The sequence below is a fragment of the Abramis brama genome, assembly GCF_963993115.1.
Source record: "Abramis brama genome assembly, chromosome: 8".
Classification (NCBI taxonomy): Eukaryota; Metazoa; Chordata; class Actinopteri; order Cypriniformes; family Leuciscidae; genus Abramis; species Abramis brama.
This window is the reverse complement of record NC_139970.1, coordinates 25368474-25383545: the sequence shown is the minus strand read 5'-3', so window position 1 is coordinate 25383545 and position 15072 is coordinate 25368474. Positions and strand designations below refer to the sequence as shown.

Sequence of the window (15072 nt, the reverse complement as noted above, 5' to 3'; positions counted from 1 at the left end):
TATATATATATATATATATATATATGGATATATTATATTATGTAATATATATATATATATTACATATTTTATGTATTTTATGTATATAAAAATAAATATTATACTATGACCTATATTATACTATAAATTATACATTAAATATATATTATACTATATATTATACTATGAAAATATGTATTATACTATGACCTGATCAGTTAATTACATTTCATTTATTAAAGTAAAAAAAATGTTGTTTGTTTGTTTGTTTTGAAAGACTAATATAATGTACATATTAACAAAAAATCTTATTTTTATAGTCAAACTACAAGGCTCAGTGGCTTGCGGACATTGCCAAAGGCTATGACATGAAATCTGATGCTATTTCCATTCTTGCTGCTAAACATGGAAGGCACATTGCCAGCAATGTAAGTGCAACCTGCATCTTGCATTAAAATGTTTGAAAGGCCTGTTCAGTAGGTCTGAAAAATCTAAACCAAAAAATTATAAATAATAATAAATGGATATACTGGATTGATTAGAATGTATTGTTCTTTGATCATAGTATCAGTACAAAAAAGCATTTGAGAAGGCAAGAGGCCACCATGTTGGCTTCCGCAGCCTCCAGGACGACCCCTTGCTGGTGCATTACATGGAGGTGGCTAAGATACAGAGTGAGAGGAACTACAAAAAGGATTACCACAAATCCAAGCTGAAGTACCACACCCCAGTGGACATGTTAAGTGTTGTGCAGGCCAAAAATGCCTCTAAGGTTCAGACATATGCAGGATACAAGCAGCATTTCCATAATTACACCCTGCTGCCTGATGCCATGAACCTGGCGTTAGCTCGCTCCATGAACATCAGCTCCAGTGATGTAAGTCCATAATTTTTAAAACTCATACATCCCACCTGGAGGGGGTAGATCATAACTTGTGTGATCTTTATTATGATTGAAGTACAATTGGATTAACAAAAGACTGAACATTTTGTTTGTTGTCTCCCAGGTTGAGTACAAGAGTGAGTACAATTGCACAATGAAGGGTATGGGATGGGTGCCCATTGGTTCATTGGGAGTAGAGACTGCAAAGATTGGAGGAAAGATCCTGAGTGAACACAAGTACCGCACTCACCCCTCCAACTACAAGTTCCACAAACTTATGGACTCTATGGATCTCACATTGGCTACCGCCAACAATAAGATCATGGACAAGGCAAGCCTATATCCTGTTTATTTTCATTGGTTTGACTGGTGAAAGATTAATGGTCAATCCATGAACATTTAAATGCTTTTGTTTGCAGAAATCCTACCATGCTGCCTGGGAACAGGACAAGCTTAAGGTTCATGTGATGCCTGACAGTCCTGAAATTGTCTTGGCCAAGGCCAATTCATTGAACATGAGCCAGGTATGATTCACAAGACTGACTTGCATTTATTCAAAATATTTTCATTAATAATCAAAGCAAAAAACACCAGTGCAGTATATTTCATTGCCTTTTCTATGTATTTTCAGAAACTCTACAAAGCTGGCCTGGTGGAAATGTATAAAAAGGGCTATGATCTCAAACCAGATGCTATTTCGATTGTGGCTGCCAAAGCCGGCAGAAATATTGTTAGCAATGTAAGTATCCCATCGGCCATTGTCCTCTTGGCTCTTATACTTGCTCTTATACTGTATGTTTGCAAAAATCCTTGATGTGTTGGAATCTTTTCTGATCAATCCATGTTTCTGCCATTACAGTACAGGTATAAGCTGGCATATGAGAAAGCAAGAGGCCACCATGTTGGCTTCCGTAGCCTCCAGGACGACCCCTTGCTGGTGCATTACATGGAGGTGGCTAAGATACAGAGTGAGAGGAACTACAAAAAGGATTACCACAAATCCAAGCTGAAGTACCACACCCCCGTAGACATGTTGAGTGTTGTGCAGGCCAAAAATGCCTCTAAGGTTCAGACATATGCAGGATACAAGCAGCATTTCCATAATTACACCCTGCTGCCTGATGCCATGAACCTGGCGTTAGCTCGCTCCATGAACGTCAGCTCCAGTGATGTGAGTCATCTTCTTAAACTTTACATGTCCTTTTTTTTAAGCAAAGCTTCCACTTCTGTCACTATACATTGTCTAAATGAAACTTGTATTTTTCAGGTTGAGTACAAGAGTGAGTACAACTGCACAATGAAGGGTATGGGATGGGTGCCCATTGGTTCATTGGGAGTAGAGACTGCAAAGATTGGAGGAAAGATCCTGAGTGAACACAATTACCGCACTCACCCCTCCAACTACAAGTTCAAAAAACTTATGGACTCTATGGATCTCGCATTGGCTACTGCCAACAATAAAATCATGGACAAGGTAGGTTACACTTTTGTAATTAACTTATGGTAATTATAAATTCTGAGATTTATCTGCATGCAATTTTTAATGGATTATGTGGCTGGTCCCATTAATAAATAATATTTTAAATGCATTTTATTGCAGCAAGCTTACACAGATGCTTGGAACAAGGACAAGATAAAGATCCATGTCATGCCTGACATTCCGGAAATCGTTCTTGCAAAAGCTAATGCCATCAACATGAGTGAGGTAGGTGTAATCTTTAAATTGTTTACAAGAAGTTCAAATTGAGTAAAATACATTTTCAACAGAATATTTCCAGACACTTTGTCTGCTTTTGCTGGAACTAACTAATATATAATCTAATTAATATTAATATGCCATTTTGCTACGTTGTTTGGCAACAGCCTAAAGTTTGGTAATGATGTATATTGCTTTGTGGAAGATTTGTTTATTCCTATAATTATTGACAATAAATGCTACCCTTTGAGCATTGGTGTCTTGTATCATGGTGATTTTGTAGCCATTTTGTAAAAGAAATGAGGCAAGTCATGCCTAAGAATTACGTTTTGACTACAGAAAGCCTACAAAGCAGGACTGGAAGCCCTGAAGAAGAAAGGTTATGACCTCAAGGCAGATGCTGTATCAGTGATTGCGGCTCGGACCTCCACAAACATTGCCAGTGATGTGAGTTTCTCAAATAGATAATCAAATGTTTCTGTTACTAGCTTTATCCAAGTATTACCAGTTCTGACCTCTACAAATATTTCTCATTACAGTACAAGTACAAAAAGGAGTACAATAAAGCAAGAGGCCATCATATTGGCTTCCGTAGCATCCAGGACGACCCCTTGCTGGTGCACTACATGCAGGTGGCTAAGATTCAGAGTGATAAACTGTACAAGAAGGATTACCACAAGTCTAAACTGAAATACCACACCCCCGTGGACATGTTGAGCGTTGTACATGCTAAGCAGGCTACGGCTGCTCAGACCTTTGCTGGATACAGGCATATCGTTGCACATAATAAAGTTCTGCCTGATGCCATGAACCTGGTTCTAGCCCGCAACATGCAGACGATAGCAAGTGATGTGAGTCGGGATCTTTGCATTTTCTTATGTTTTAATGTCTTTGATAAAATGCTATTCTTTTTCAATTAGATTTTACATGGTGGATATGACAGCATTCTTTCTCATTCTGCAGAACATCTACAAATCTGATTATAACAGTTACATCAAAGGAGTTGGATGGATTCCCATTGGATCTCTGGATGTGGAGAAAGCAAAACTTGCTAGCCGGATAGGCAGCGAGAAACAGTACCGCACACCTGCCAGTATCCACAAGTTCACTAAAGATATGTCTTCCATGGATCTGGTCCTAGCTGCAACCAACAATGACATCAACAACAAGGTGAAAATTGAAACCATTTGACTTGACACTGCGCTTTGCTTTTGATTATCTTGACTATTATGTTTAGTCAACTGACTTTCTTTTTAGTGACACATAATTAATAATAGCCAGTATAAATTAATAATTTAAATTGACCCATTTATTCTTTCTACAGCAAAAGTATATTTCAGCCTGGGAACAGGACAAAACCAAAGTTCACATTATGCCAGATTCGATGGAAGTGACTCTTGCTCGTCAAAATAAAGTTAATTACAGTGAGGTTAGTGATGCCATCAGATTCTTAATTGTTGACTGATTGCAAGTATAATAGTAAAAAATAATTTCTTATTTTCCTTTAGAAACTTTACAGACTTGCCAATGAACAAGCAAAGAAAAAAGGTTACGATCTACGCGCTGACGCTATCGCAATTCAAGCTGCTAAAGCATCATGTGCCATTGCTAGTAATGTAAGTCTTTCTTCCTTATTGGACCCATCATATGATTACTGTGTACTTATCAGAAAGTAATAGATGTTTTAATGGACTTTTCACAGTACAAGTACAAGACTGGTTATCGAAAGCAAGTTGGTCATCACATTGGAGCCCTAAGCGTCCAGGATGATCCTTTGCTAATGCTGGCTTTGAATTCAGCTAGAATTGCTAGTGATGCTCTCTACAAGAAGGACTTCAACAAGTCCAAGACCAAGTTCAACCTCCCAGTGGACATGATAGCTTTTGAGTTGGCCAAGAAGAACCAGATCCAAGTCAATGATGCCAACTACAGAACCTACCTGCACAACTGGACCTGCCTGCCAGACTCCAGTGATGTTGTCCAGGCCAGACAATGTTATGACATCCAGAGTGATGTATGTCTGAATTTACTGCAATTGTATTCATAAATAAGGTTGAAGGGTCATTCTTATGAGGCTTGTATAGGTACTCTTTTCACTCATGTCTGCTCTTAGGCGGTGTACAAAGCTGATCTGAAGTGGCTAAAAGGTCTCGGATGGGTCCCCATTGGTTCGATTGATGTTGAGAAGGTGAAAAAGGCTGGAGAAATCCTTAGTGAACAGAAGTACCGTCAGCACCCAAGCAACTTCAAGTTCACTTGCACAACTGAAGATATGCCACTGGTCTTGGCTAAAGCCAATAATGACATCATGAACAAGGTACTGTAGCTGTACATGTGATATCTAGAGACATATGGGAAAAGACTAAAATATTGTTTTTGACATTAATTGTGGTGTTTAATTCTCTCTCCATTCTGGCAGTCAAAATATGTTGAAGCTTGGAACAGTGATAAAACGAAGGTTCACATCATGCCAGATGCAATGGACGTGGTTCTTGCAAAGCAAAACAAAGTAATCTATAGTGAGGTCAGTATTTAATATTTAAAACTAAATGCTCATTTGTATATCAAAGTATTTCCAGTTGTAAAACTGAAACAAATATTATAAATATTGAGTATGAGACATAAACAGATTAAGAGCAATGAACATTGATTTTATGTGAAGACAACAAATGATACATTATATTGTGCTGCTCCCACAAGTTTGTTCAAATATTTTGTGTGATTTGCTCTTCAGAAACAATATAAACTCGCCCATGAACTGGCCAAGAAGAAGGGTTATGATATGCGCAGTGATGCCATATCTATCATCGCTGCCAGAGCCTCCAGAGACATTGCTAGTGATGTAAGTACAACAAACTGATAAGGCAATATATGACACATTGAGGATATAATTTGCTACACTGAGAATATTTTCTTTCCTTGCAGTACAAGTACAAGACTGGTTACCGTAAGCAAGTTGGTCATCACATTGGAGCCCTAAGCGTCCAGGATGATCCTTTGCTAATGCTGGCTTTGAATTCAGCTAGAATTGCTAGTGATGCTCTCTACAAGAAGGACTTCAACAAGTCCAAGACCAAGTTCAACCTCCCAGTGGACATGATAGCTTTTGAGTTGGCCAAGAAGAACCAGATCCAAGTCAATGATGCCAACTACAGAACCTACCTGCATAACTGGACCTGCCTGCCAGACTCCAATGATGTCGTCCAGGCCAGACAATGTTATGACATCCAGAGTGATGTATGTGATATCCATCTTCTGTTGAGCAAAATGCATTTATCCATTCCTGGATCTTCATGGAATTGACTTGAGTCACTAACAGGTATTCTTTCAACATATGCTCTTAGGCTGTTTACAGGGCTGATCTAAAATGGCTTAAAGGTCTCGGATGGGTCCCCATTGGTTCTCTGGATGTTGAGAAAGCGAAAAAGGCTGCAGAAATCCTGAGTGAAAATAAGTATCGTCAGCACCCAAGCAACTTCAAATTCACCATGTCAACTCAAGACATGCCGATTGTCTTGGCTAAAGCCAACAATGATGTCATGAACAAGGTAACTGCTGATAAGATATTGCATATGCGTGTGTAATTTTCTCATTTATTTAATTTGTTAAGTGTGTAGACAGTTGATGTGTGGATGTGAAGTATTTTTTCTTATTTTTTAATTTCATGCTCCTATTTGATAGCAACAATATGTTGACGCCTGGAACAAAGACAAGACAAAGGTCCATGTTATGCCAGATGCTATGGACATTGTACTAGCAAAACAAAACAAAGCCAACTACAGTCTGGTAAGTATGACACAACATTAGCCCCTTAATGGTGTATAATGGATGTTCTTGATTAATAATTGATATATTATTTTCTATTGTGTGAATTTTTTTAATAAAATAATTGCTTATTTGAATGTTTTCTAAGAAATCATACAACCTTGCATACGAGGAAGCTAAAAAGAAGGGCTATGACCTGCGAAGTGATGCCATCGCCATCAAAGCAGCCAAGGCTTCCAGGGACATCATCAGTGATGTGAGTATTTTGATTTACAGCATTAAAAAGTCAACAAAACATTTCATATCATAAAATTTACTCATGTCATAAACCACTCTTTCTTTTAAACAGTACAAGTACAAGACTGGTTATCGTAAGCAAGTTGGTCATCACATTGGAGCCCTAAGCATCCAGGATGATCCTTTGCTAATGCTGGCTTTGAATTCAGCTAGAATTGCTAGTGATGCTCTCTACAAGAAGGACTTTAACAAGTCCAAGACCAAGTTCCACCTCCCAGTGGACCTGCTGTCTCTTGAGCTGGCCAAGAAATGTCAGATCCAGGTCAATGATTTCAACTACAGAACCCACCTGCACAACTGGACCTGCCTGCCAGACTCCAATGACGTTGTCCAGGCCAGGAAAGTCTATGATCTTCAGAGTGATGTAAGCTGCTACATAGATATGCTAATATATAGGATTTTAAAAAGCGAGATCTCAATTTTTCAAAAACATCCAGCTTATAATACAGGCATATAATTTCTGTACATAATGACAATGTTTTTGCTATGTTTGTTCTCAGGCGGTGTACAAAGCTGATCTTAAATGGCTTCAAGGACTCGGATGGGTTCCCATTGGTTCGATTGATGTTGAGAAGGTTAAAAAGGCTGGAGAAATCCTAAGTGAACAGAAGTACCGTCAGCACCCAAGCAACTTCAAGTTCACTTGCTCAACTGAAGACATGCCACTGGTCTTGGCCAAAAACAATGCAGGCATCATGAACAAGGTAGCCTGATTTGATCAGTACCATAATTGTCTTCTCTTTTCCATTGTAATGTGTATAGATACTCTTGCATATATGATTCTTTTTATTTTTCTTTACACTATAGAAAAGCTATGTGGAAGCTTGGGAAAATGATAAGACCAAGATCCACGTCATGCCAGATACAATGGAGATATTGCTTGCCAAACAGAACAAAATTAACTACAGTGTGGTGAGTCATTCGGTTCAAGTCATTGAACTGATGATGAGAAGTTATATTTTTTTCCTCAAATGTACTTTATTACTTTCTTAATCATTTTGTGGGCATTGAAATTAACTATTGTTTTTATTTCCAGAAACAATATACGCTTGCAAATGAGGAGGCCAAAAAGAAAGGCTATGACATGCGTGGTGATGCCATTTCTATTAAAGCAGCTAAAGCCTCTCGGGATATCATCAGTGATGTGAGTGCTCTTGTCCTTTCTTTATTCACAGTCATTCATAGTTCATGGTCCAGAATGTTCTCCTAGTCTTTTATTCACTCTTATTGCCTTTTAATCATTTAATTGTAGTACAAGTACAAGACTGGTTATCGTAAGCAAGTTGGTCATCACATTGGAGCCCTAAGTGTCCAGGATGATCCTTTGCTCGTGCTGGCTTTGAATTCAGCTAGAATTGCTAGTGATGCTCTCTACAAGAAGGACTTCAACAAGTCCAAGACCAAGTTCAACCTCCCAGTGGACATGATAGCTTTTGAGTTGGCCAAGAAGAACCAGATCCAAGTCAATGATGCCAACTACAGAACCTACCTACACAACTGGACCTGCCTGCCAGACTCCAATGACGTCGTCCAGGCCAGACAATGTTATGAGATCCAGAGTGATGTATGTCTATTTAAAGTCCTCTTGACTTTTGTTATTTTTTGCTACAATCATGTCAAATTATTCATATATATTATTATTATTATTATTATTATTTTTTTTTGATTTTTTGTCTGTGCATTTAGGCAGTGTACAAGGCTGATCTGAAATGGCTTCAAGGATTAGGATGGGTTCCCATTGGTTCAGTTGACGTTGAGAAAGTGAAAAAGGCTGGGGAAATCCTGAATGAAAGGAAGTACCGTCAGCACCCAAGCAACTTTAAGTTCAAAGTTACTACTGAAGACATGCCACTAGTTTTAGCTAAAAATAATGCTACTATTGCAAATAAGGTAAATTTTGTCAGTAGGTTTCTGAACACAAGAACTCTTACAAATAGCTTAAAGTTTTAAATGTCTGACATAATTTTATTCAACTCTTCTAGAAACTTTACACTGAAGCCTGGGACAAGGATAAAACGAAAATCCACATTATGCCTGACTGTATGGATGTTCTGTTGGCAAAGCAGAACAATATAAATTACAGTGAGGTATGTACAGTATATGTCTGAAATATTCACATTTTAATTTTTTTCTGATAACTCTAAATCTGTAAAATATTTTCCGATTTTAGAAAAGGTATAAACTTGCCAATGAAGAATCTAAGAAGAAGGGATACGATTTGCGCGGTGATGCTATTGCTATCAAAGCAGCTAAGGCATCCAGGGATATCGTCAGTGACGTGAGTGACTTTTTTAAACATAGTTTGTGCCAAACGCACACATTATTATTCACAATTACTTTCTAAAACCTTTTTATTTATTATTTTTAGTACAAGTACAAGACTGGTTACCGTAAGCAAGTTGGTCATCACATTGGAGCCCTAAGTGTCCAGGATGATCCTCTGATCATGCTGGCCTTGAACTCAGCAAAGATTGCTAGTGATGCTCTCTACAAGAAGGACTTCAACAAGTCCAAGACCAAGTTCCACCTCCCAGTGGACCTGCTGTCTCTTGAGCTGGCCAAGAAATGTCAGATCCAAGTCAATGATTTCAACTACAGAACCTACCTGCACAACTGGACCTGCCTGCCAGACTCCAATGACGTCGTCCAGGCCAGAAAAGTCTATGATCTCCGTAGCGATGTACGTTTGTCAAGCTAATATTTCTACAGATACTTTTTAATCAGATATGAACTGTATAGTTTTGCAAAGTAACATTTCCTCTTCACCTCAGGCTGTGTACAAAGCAGACATGGAGTTTATGACTGGTCTAGGATGGGTCCCCATTGGCTCGCTTGATGTCCTGAAAGCAAAGAAAGCAGCTGAGATCCTCAATGAGCGACTCTACAGACAGAAACCACAAACATTCAAGTATACACAAGACATGCAGTCCATGCCTTTGGTGCTTGCAAAGGCAAATGCTCAAACTATGGATCAGGTTAGTAGAATAAATGTCATATGATTGGAATCCAACTGAACTATGTCAACACAATTCTCTGGAGAACAATTTAGTCACAATATCAATTACTACATAAGGTTTAGCATACATTAATTTGCATATATGACTCTTTTATGTTATTTTTGATCCAGATGTTCTTATTGTCCTTAATTACAGCTGACACAGTATTGAAATTGTTTCTGACAACATATTCTTTTCATTTTAGCGTCAGTACCATGCAGCATGGGAGGCTGACAAGATAAAGATCCATATCCCTCCTGATACCCCAGAGATTGTGCTCTCAAGGGCTAATGCAATTACCAATAGTAAGGTAGGTATCACTTTTGAATGATTGTTTTTTCTTCATTATATTTTTGTTTTAGTTTAAGTTGTTAAACTAAGCCCCTCAAATTCATGCATTCTGTTTGATTTCCAAATTAGTCCAATTCAGCATTTCACTTCAGAAAAACATAAAATACAAAATAAAATTCTGCTTACAGAAACTATACAGACAAGCGGTTGAGGACATTTTCAGGAAAGGCTATGACATCAAAACCGATGCTGTCGCCATCAAAGCTGCTAAAAAATCCAGAGAAATTATTAGTGATGTGAGTATATACTGTCTAGAAAGTCACACTGATATTACAAGCTGATTGATACATTATTATTATTGCCCTGTCATGTAAATATAAATAGGAGACATCTTTAATGCTGCAATCATCCTTCTCTTGCAGTACAAGTACAAGGCTGGTTACCGTAAGCAAGTTGGTCATCACATTGGAGCCCTCAGTGTCCAGGATGATCCTTTGATTATGCTTGCCTTGAACTCAGCAAAGATTGCTAGTGATGCTCTCTACAAGAAGGACTTCAACAAGTCCAAGACCAAGTTCCACCTCCCAGTGGACCTGCTGTCTCTTGAGCTGGCCAAGAAATGTCAGATCCAAGTCAATGATTTCAACTACAGAACCTACCTGCACAACTGGACCTGCCTGCCAGACTCCAATGACGTCGTCCAGGCCAGGAAAGTCTATGATCTTCAGAGCGATGTGAGTTTCTGTAAATTTTTTATTTGTAATCAATTGATCTACACTACCAGCATTGTCTGCTTTCTTACTATTTCTCATGTATTTTCTACCATCAGGCTGTGTATAAGGCTGATATGGAATGGATCAGAGGTACAGGATGGGTACCCATTGGCTCGGTTGATGTAGAGAAGGCTAAAAAGGCTGGTGAGATTCTGAGTGAAAGGAAGTACCGACAGCATCCAAGCACCTTAAAGTATACTAGCAAGACAGATTCCGTACCTTTTGCTCTTGCCCAAGCCAATGCCAAGATCATGGACAAGGTATTTTTTTCCTAGAAGATTTCACTAATATGTGTAAAGGTTAAAAAAATTAAATCACTGTTTGAAATCACTGTTGCAGGTTGGGGTTGTGTAGTGCATAGGTGCATAGGTGCATGTGTCTGTCTTTTTGTCTTCATTATTACTGCATTGCAGAGTGCATATGTTGATGCCTGGAATAAGGAGAAGATCAATATCCATGTCATGCCAGACACCCCTGAGATCGTGCTTGGAAAACAGAACAAACTCAACACAAGCATCGTAAGTATAAAAACACTGTTTCGTAGTGACTAATAAATCAGAAATAAATGCACAATAGTTAATGTTTCAAATCCTGTTAAATCAGTATGTGTTGATTCCCCATGTTCTTGCAGAAATATTACCGTCAAGACTATGAGAACAGCCTTAAGAAGGGCTACTTCCTGCCTAAGGATGCCATCGCAGTGAAATCTGCCAAGGCTTCCAGAGACATCATTAGTGATGCAAGTATCATTGTGGATCTTATCTAACACATTAAACACACTCTGTTAAATGATAGTGCTCAATCTCTTTTATGCATTAAAACCTTGCAGTACAAGTACAAAACCGGATACAGGAAGCAGCAAGGACACCACATTGGTGCCCTCAGCATCCATGATGATCCCTTAATCATGGTAGCCTTGAACTCAGGCAAGATTTCTAGTGATCTTCTGTACAAGAAAGATTTCAACAAATCAAAGACCAAGTACAACCTCCCAGCGGACCTGCTGTCTCTTGAGCTGGCTAAGAAATGTCAGATCCAAGTCAATGATGCCAACTACAGAACCTACCTGCACAACTGGACCTGCCTGCCAGACTCCAATGATGTCGTCCAGGCCAGGAAGGTCTATGATCTGCGCAGTGATGTACGTATATGATTAGTTTTACACACTGTGCTGTTTACATTGGTTTGTTATATTACTAAATTAACATTTTTGTTGCAAACTTTCAAACTAGGCTGTATACAAAGCTGACCTTGAGTGGATCCGTGGGTGTGGCTGGTTGACACAAGGATCTATTGATGTCATCAAAGCCAAGAATGCTCAGACGATCCTCAACGAGAGACTGTATCGCCAGCCTCCCAGTACTGTCAAGTTCACCAGTGCTGTGGACTTACCGGTCATCGTCTTAGCCAAGCAAAATGCTGACATCCTCAGTGATGTAAGATTATTGCCATTCCTTTAGTACTTCACTCAGATTTTTATGTTCAGATTACAGTTGAAGACTGCTTAAAAATTATGAAGCATAAAATAGCACAAACACTGGGTAAAATTATATTTATTTTAATTTCAATTACACAGAATTATTAATCAAAACATTTAAATATAGGAAGAATATAGTTGTAGTAGTAATGATAGTAATTACGATTATGTGTACAGTTAATTAGAAATGTAGAATCTTTCTAAATTAGTGTAATAGAATTGTGAACTGAATTGTGTCTTTTTTGTTTTTGCGTCAATGTGTCCCATATAAAGCCCTTAACCTTTTTTTGATTTTTTGATTTGAATAATTTTGTTCACAGAGGAAATACAGAGAAGCATGGGACAAAGATAAGACATCTGTCCACATCATGCCAAATACACCTGCCATCGAGTTGTCCAGAGCCAATGCCATTGCTGTCAGCAATGTAAGCAAACTCACATGCAGAATTGCTGAGTATTGCTAAAATTAACTTTATTTTATGAGCTTATTATGCTATTAAACTATTGGATAACACTTTCCACTTTTTGTCCTGTTGCAGAAAAGGTATACCAAAGACTGGGATGCTACAAAGGCAAAGGGATACCAGATAAAAGAGGATGCCATTTCTGTGATCAAGGCTAAAGCCTCCAGAGACATAGCCAGTGACGTAAGAAAACGCAAATTCATGTTTTTTCTGTCTGTTTTCTAAACTTTGTAGTATTTTCTCTCTCTTATATTGCAAAAGGTTTTGATTAGCTATCTTTAATTTTGGCTTTGAAATGTCCCCTCAGTTATTTAAGAGTAATGTAAATATGAATACTTCAAATCTTTCAAATGCAGTACAAGTACAAGGCTGGTTACCGTAAGCAAGTTGGTCATCACATTGGAGCCCGCAGCATCCAGGATGATCCTCTGCTCATGTTGGCCTTGAACTCAGCTAGGATTGCTAGTGATGCTCTCTACAAGAAGGACTTTAACAAGTCCAAGACCAAGTTCAACCTCCCAGTGGACCTGCTGTCTCTTGAGCTGGCTAAGAAATGTCAGATCCAAGTCAATGATGCCAACTACAGAACCTACCTGCACAACTGGACCTGCCTGCCAGACTCCAATGACGTCGTCCAGGCCAGGAAAGTCTATGATCTGCGTAGTGATGTAAGTTGAGCTTTGACTGAACAGTTAAAATGGTTCCATTGAAAAAAATCTAGGAAATAGTGTGATATTTTCTTTCACTTGATTGTTTTTGTTGTTTAGGCTGTGTACAAGGCTGACATGGAGTGGCTCAGGGGATGTGGATGGATTCCCCATGAGTCTGTTGAAGTTATCAAAGTGAGGAATGCCCAAAAGATTCTGGCTGACGTAAGTCTTTTGGCACTGTATACTGTAGCTATTTCTACCAATGAGTTTATGCAGGACAGAGGTGTGATTGTTTTTTTTCTGATTCACAGAGAGGCTACCGTGTGAAGCTGGACGATCAGAAATATACAACACCCATTGAAAGAGTTGATTTTGTGTGCTCCAAAAACGCAGCTGAAGTGCTCAATGAGGTAAGCATTACGACATAATTTGCAATCATCCATTCATACAAAGGAAAACAACAATGATAAACAATGATAAAATTGTAATTACTTTTAAATTTAATTTTACATTTTCATTTAATGAAAAGAGAAATTAAATCAATTAAATTCATCTCTGATTATGCAAGCAGTTTCCATACATGTTACATTTTTTAACTTTCAGTTTCAAAGCCATATCATTAAAATGTTTCTTAATATTGGCACAGGGTGATATTGGCCAGCAGCCATTTCACCCTGTAGCCCAAGACTGGTTGCCCACTGAAGCTAAGCAGGGTTGAGCCTGGTCAGTACATGGATGGGAGACCTCCTGGGAAAATTAGGTTGCTGCTGGAAGAGGTGTTAGTGAGCCCAGCAGGGGGTGCTCACCCTGTGGTCTGTGTGGGTCCTAACGCCCTAGTATAGTGACGGGGACACTATACTGTCAAAGAGCACAGTCCTTCGGATGAGACGTTAAACCGAGGTCCTGACTCTCTGTGGTCATTAAAAATCCCAGGATGTCCTTCGGAAAAAAAGAGTTGGGGTTTAACCCCGGCATCCTGGCCAAATTTGCCCATTGGCCCCTGTCCATCATGGCCTTCTAATCATCCCCATACATACTGATTGGCTTCATCACTCTGTCTCATCTCCACCAATAAGCTGGTGTGTGGTGGGCGTTCTGGGGCAATATGGCTGCCGTCGTATCATCCAGGTGGATGCTGCACATTGGTGGTGGTTGAGGAGATTCCCCCCCTTCTATGTAAAGCGCTTTGAGTACCCAGAAAAGCGCTATATAAATGTAACAAATTATTATTTTTTTATATCATTTTTAATAGTGAATGAATGGAGTAAGAGATTTTTAGGGCACACTTCATGCTTGAACCTCTAATAAGCATTGGTTTTCCATGTAGTTACTCAAACAACAGAGCTTTTACAGTATATTTAGTTTGCAATATGTTCTCTCCAAACATATGACTGTTCTCTAAGTGTCCTCTTTGTTTTGTCTTAGGCTAAGTACCGTGAGGCCTGGCACCAGGACAAGACTAAATATACCTTGACAGACTCCCCAGTTCTAGCTACAGCAAGGGAAGTGGCCAAAATGCACCACCCGGTAAAGCATTTTTTATTTTTGAGAAAAAAATATTGTCTGTAAGAATTGTTGAATAAAAAAGTTGAATAGTAACAAAAATGACATTTTGAACATCACTTGTAGCATTTGTACACCAAAGACTGGAACAAGGTCAAATCCACATCATACTTCATGCCCGGAGATGCAGTCCCAATTAAACAATGCATCAACACCAGTAAAGTGCAGAGTGATGTAAGTAAATAAATAATCCTAATCCTAAACCCATTTTACCTTAATTTTATTTATGCATGCAAAT

General features: G+C 38.7%; 1 protein-coding gene across 28 annotated transcripts in view; it reads left to right on the top strand.

Annotated features, from left to right (window-relative positions):
- The window catches only part of neb (nebulin), a 61850-nt gene that overhangs the window by 17546 nt on the left and 29232 nt on the right, over positions 1 to 15072 (top strand). For all 28 annotated transcript variants that reach the window (XM_084121253.1, XM_084121251.1, XM_084121247.1 and 25 more), the window contains 46 exons: positions 300 to 407; positions 545 to 856; positions 987 to 1193; positions 1282 to 1386; positions 1494 to 1601; positions 1722 to 2033; positions 2130 to 2336; positions 2463 to 2567; positions 2898 to 3005; positions 3098 to 3409; positions 3522 to 3728; positions 3883 to 3987; positions 4067 to 4174; positions 4261 to 4572; positions 4672 to 4875; positions 4978 to 5082; positions 5293 to 5400; positions 5484 to 5795; positions 5903 to 6106; positions 6240 to 6344; positions 6472 to 6579; positions 6673 to 6984; positions 7121 to 7324; positions 7428 to 7532; positions 7657 to 7764; positions 7873 to 8184; positions 8307 to 8510; positions 8603 to 8707; positions 8791 to 8898; positions 8989 to 9300; positions 9392 to 9595; positions 9822 to 9926; positions 10096 to 10203; positions 10330 to 10641; positions 10737 to 10940; positions 11094 to 11198; positions 11312 to 11419; positions 11510 to 11821; positions 11913 to 12116; positions 12478 to 12582; positions 12697 to 12804; positions 12978 to 13289; positions 13389 to 13493; positions 13583 to 13681; positions 14697 to 14798; positions 14901 to 15008. In XM_084121253.1, coding sequence (XP_083977379.1) covers positions 300 to 407; positions 545 to 856; positions 987 to 1193; positions 1282 to 1386; positions 1494 to 1601; positions 1722 to 2033; positions 2130 to 2336; positions 2463 to 2567; positions 2898 to 3005; positions 3098 to 3409; positions 3522 to 3728; positions 3883 to 3987; positions 4067 to 4174; positions 4261 to 4572; positions 4672 to 4875; positions 4978 to 5082; positions 5293 to 5400; positions 5484 to 5795; positions 5903 to 6106; positions 6240 to 6344; positions 6472 to 6579; positions 6673 to 6984; positions 7121 to 7324; positions 7428 to 7532; positions 7657 to 7764; positions 7873 to 8184; positions 8307 to 8510; positions 8603 to 8707; positions 8791 to 8898; positions 8989 to 9300; positions 9392 to 9595; positions 9822 to 9926; positions 10096 to 10203; positions 10330 to 10641; positions 10737 to 10940; positions 11094 to 11198; positions 11312 to 11419; positions 11510 to 11821; positions 11913 to 12116; positions 12478 to 12582; positions 12697 to 12804; positions 12978 to 13289; positions 13389 to 13493; positions 13583 to 13681; positions 14697 to 14798; positions 14901 to 15008 — 8133 coding nt within the window. The remainder of the gene's footprint in view (positions 1 to 299; positions 408 to 544; positions 857 to 986; positions 1194 to 1281; positions 1387 to 1493; positions 1602 to 1721; positions 2034 to 2129; positions 2337 to 2462; positions 2568 to 2897; positions 3006 to 3097; positions 3410 to 3521; positions 3729 to 3882; positions 3988 to 4066; positions 4175 to 4260; positions 4573 to 4671; positions 4876 to 4977; positions 5083 to 5292; positions 5401 to 5483; positions 5796 to 5902; positions 6107 to 6239; positions 6345 to 6471; positions 6580 to 6672; positions 6985 to 7120; positions 7325 to 7427; positions 7533 to 7656; positions 7765 to 7872; positions 8185 to 8306; positions 8511 to 8602; positions 8708 to 8790; positions 8899 to 8988; positions 9301 to 9391; positions 9596 to 9821; positions 9927 to 10095; positions 10204 to 10329; positions 10642 to 10736; positions 10941 to 11093; positions 11199 to 11311; positions 11420 to 11509; positions 11822 to 11912; positions 12117 to 12477; positions 12583 to 12696; positions 12805 to 12977; positions 13290 to 13388; positions 13494 to 13582; positions 13682 to 14696; positions 14799 to 14900; positions 15009 to 15072) is intronic.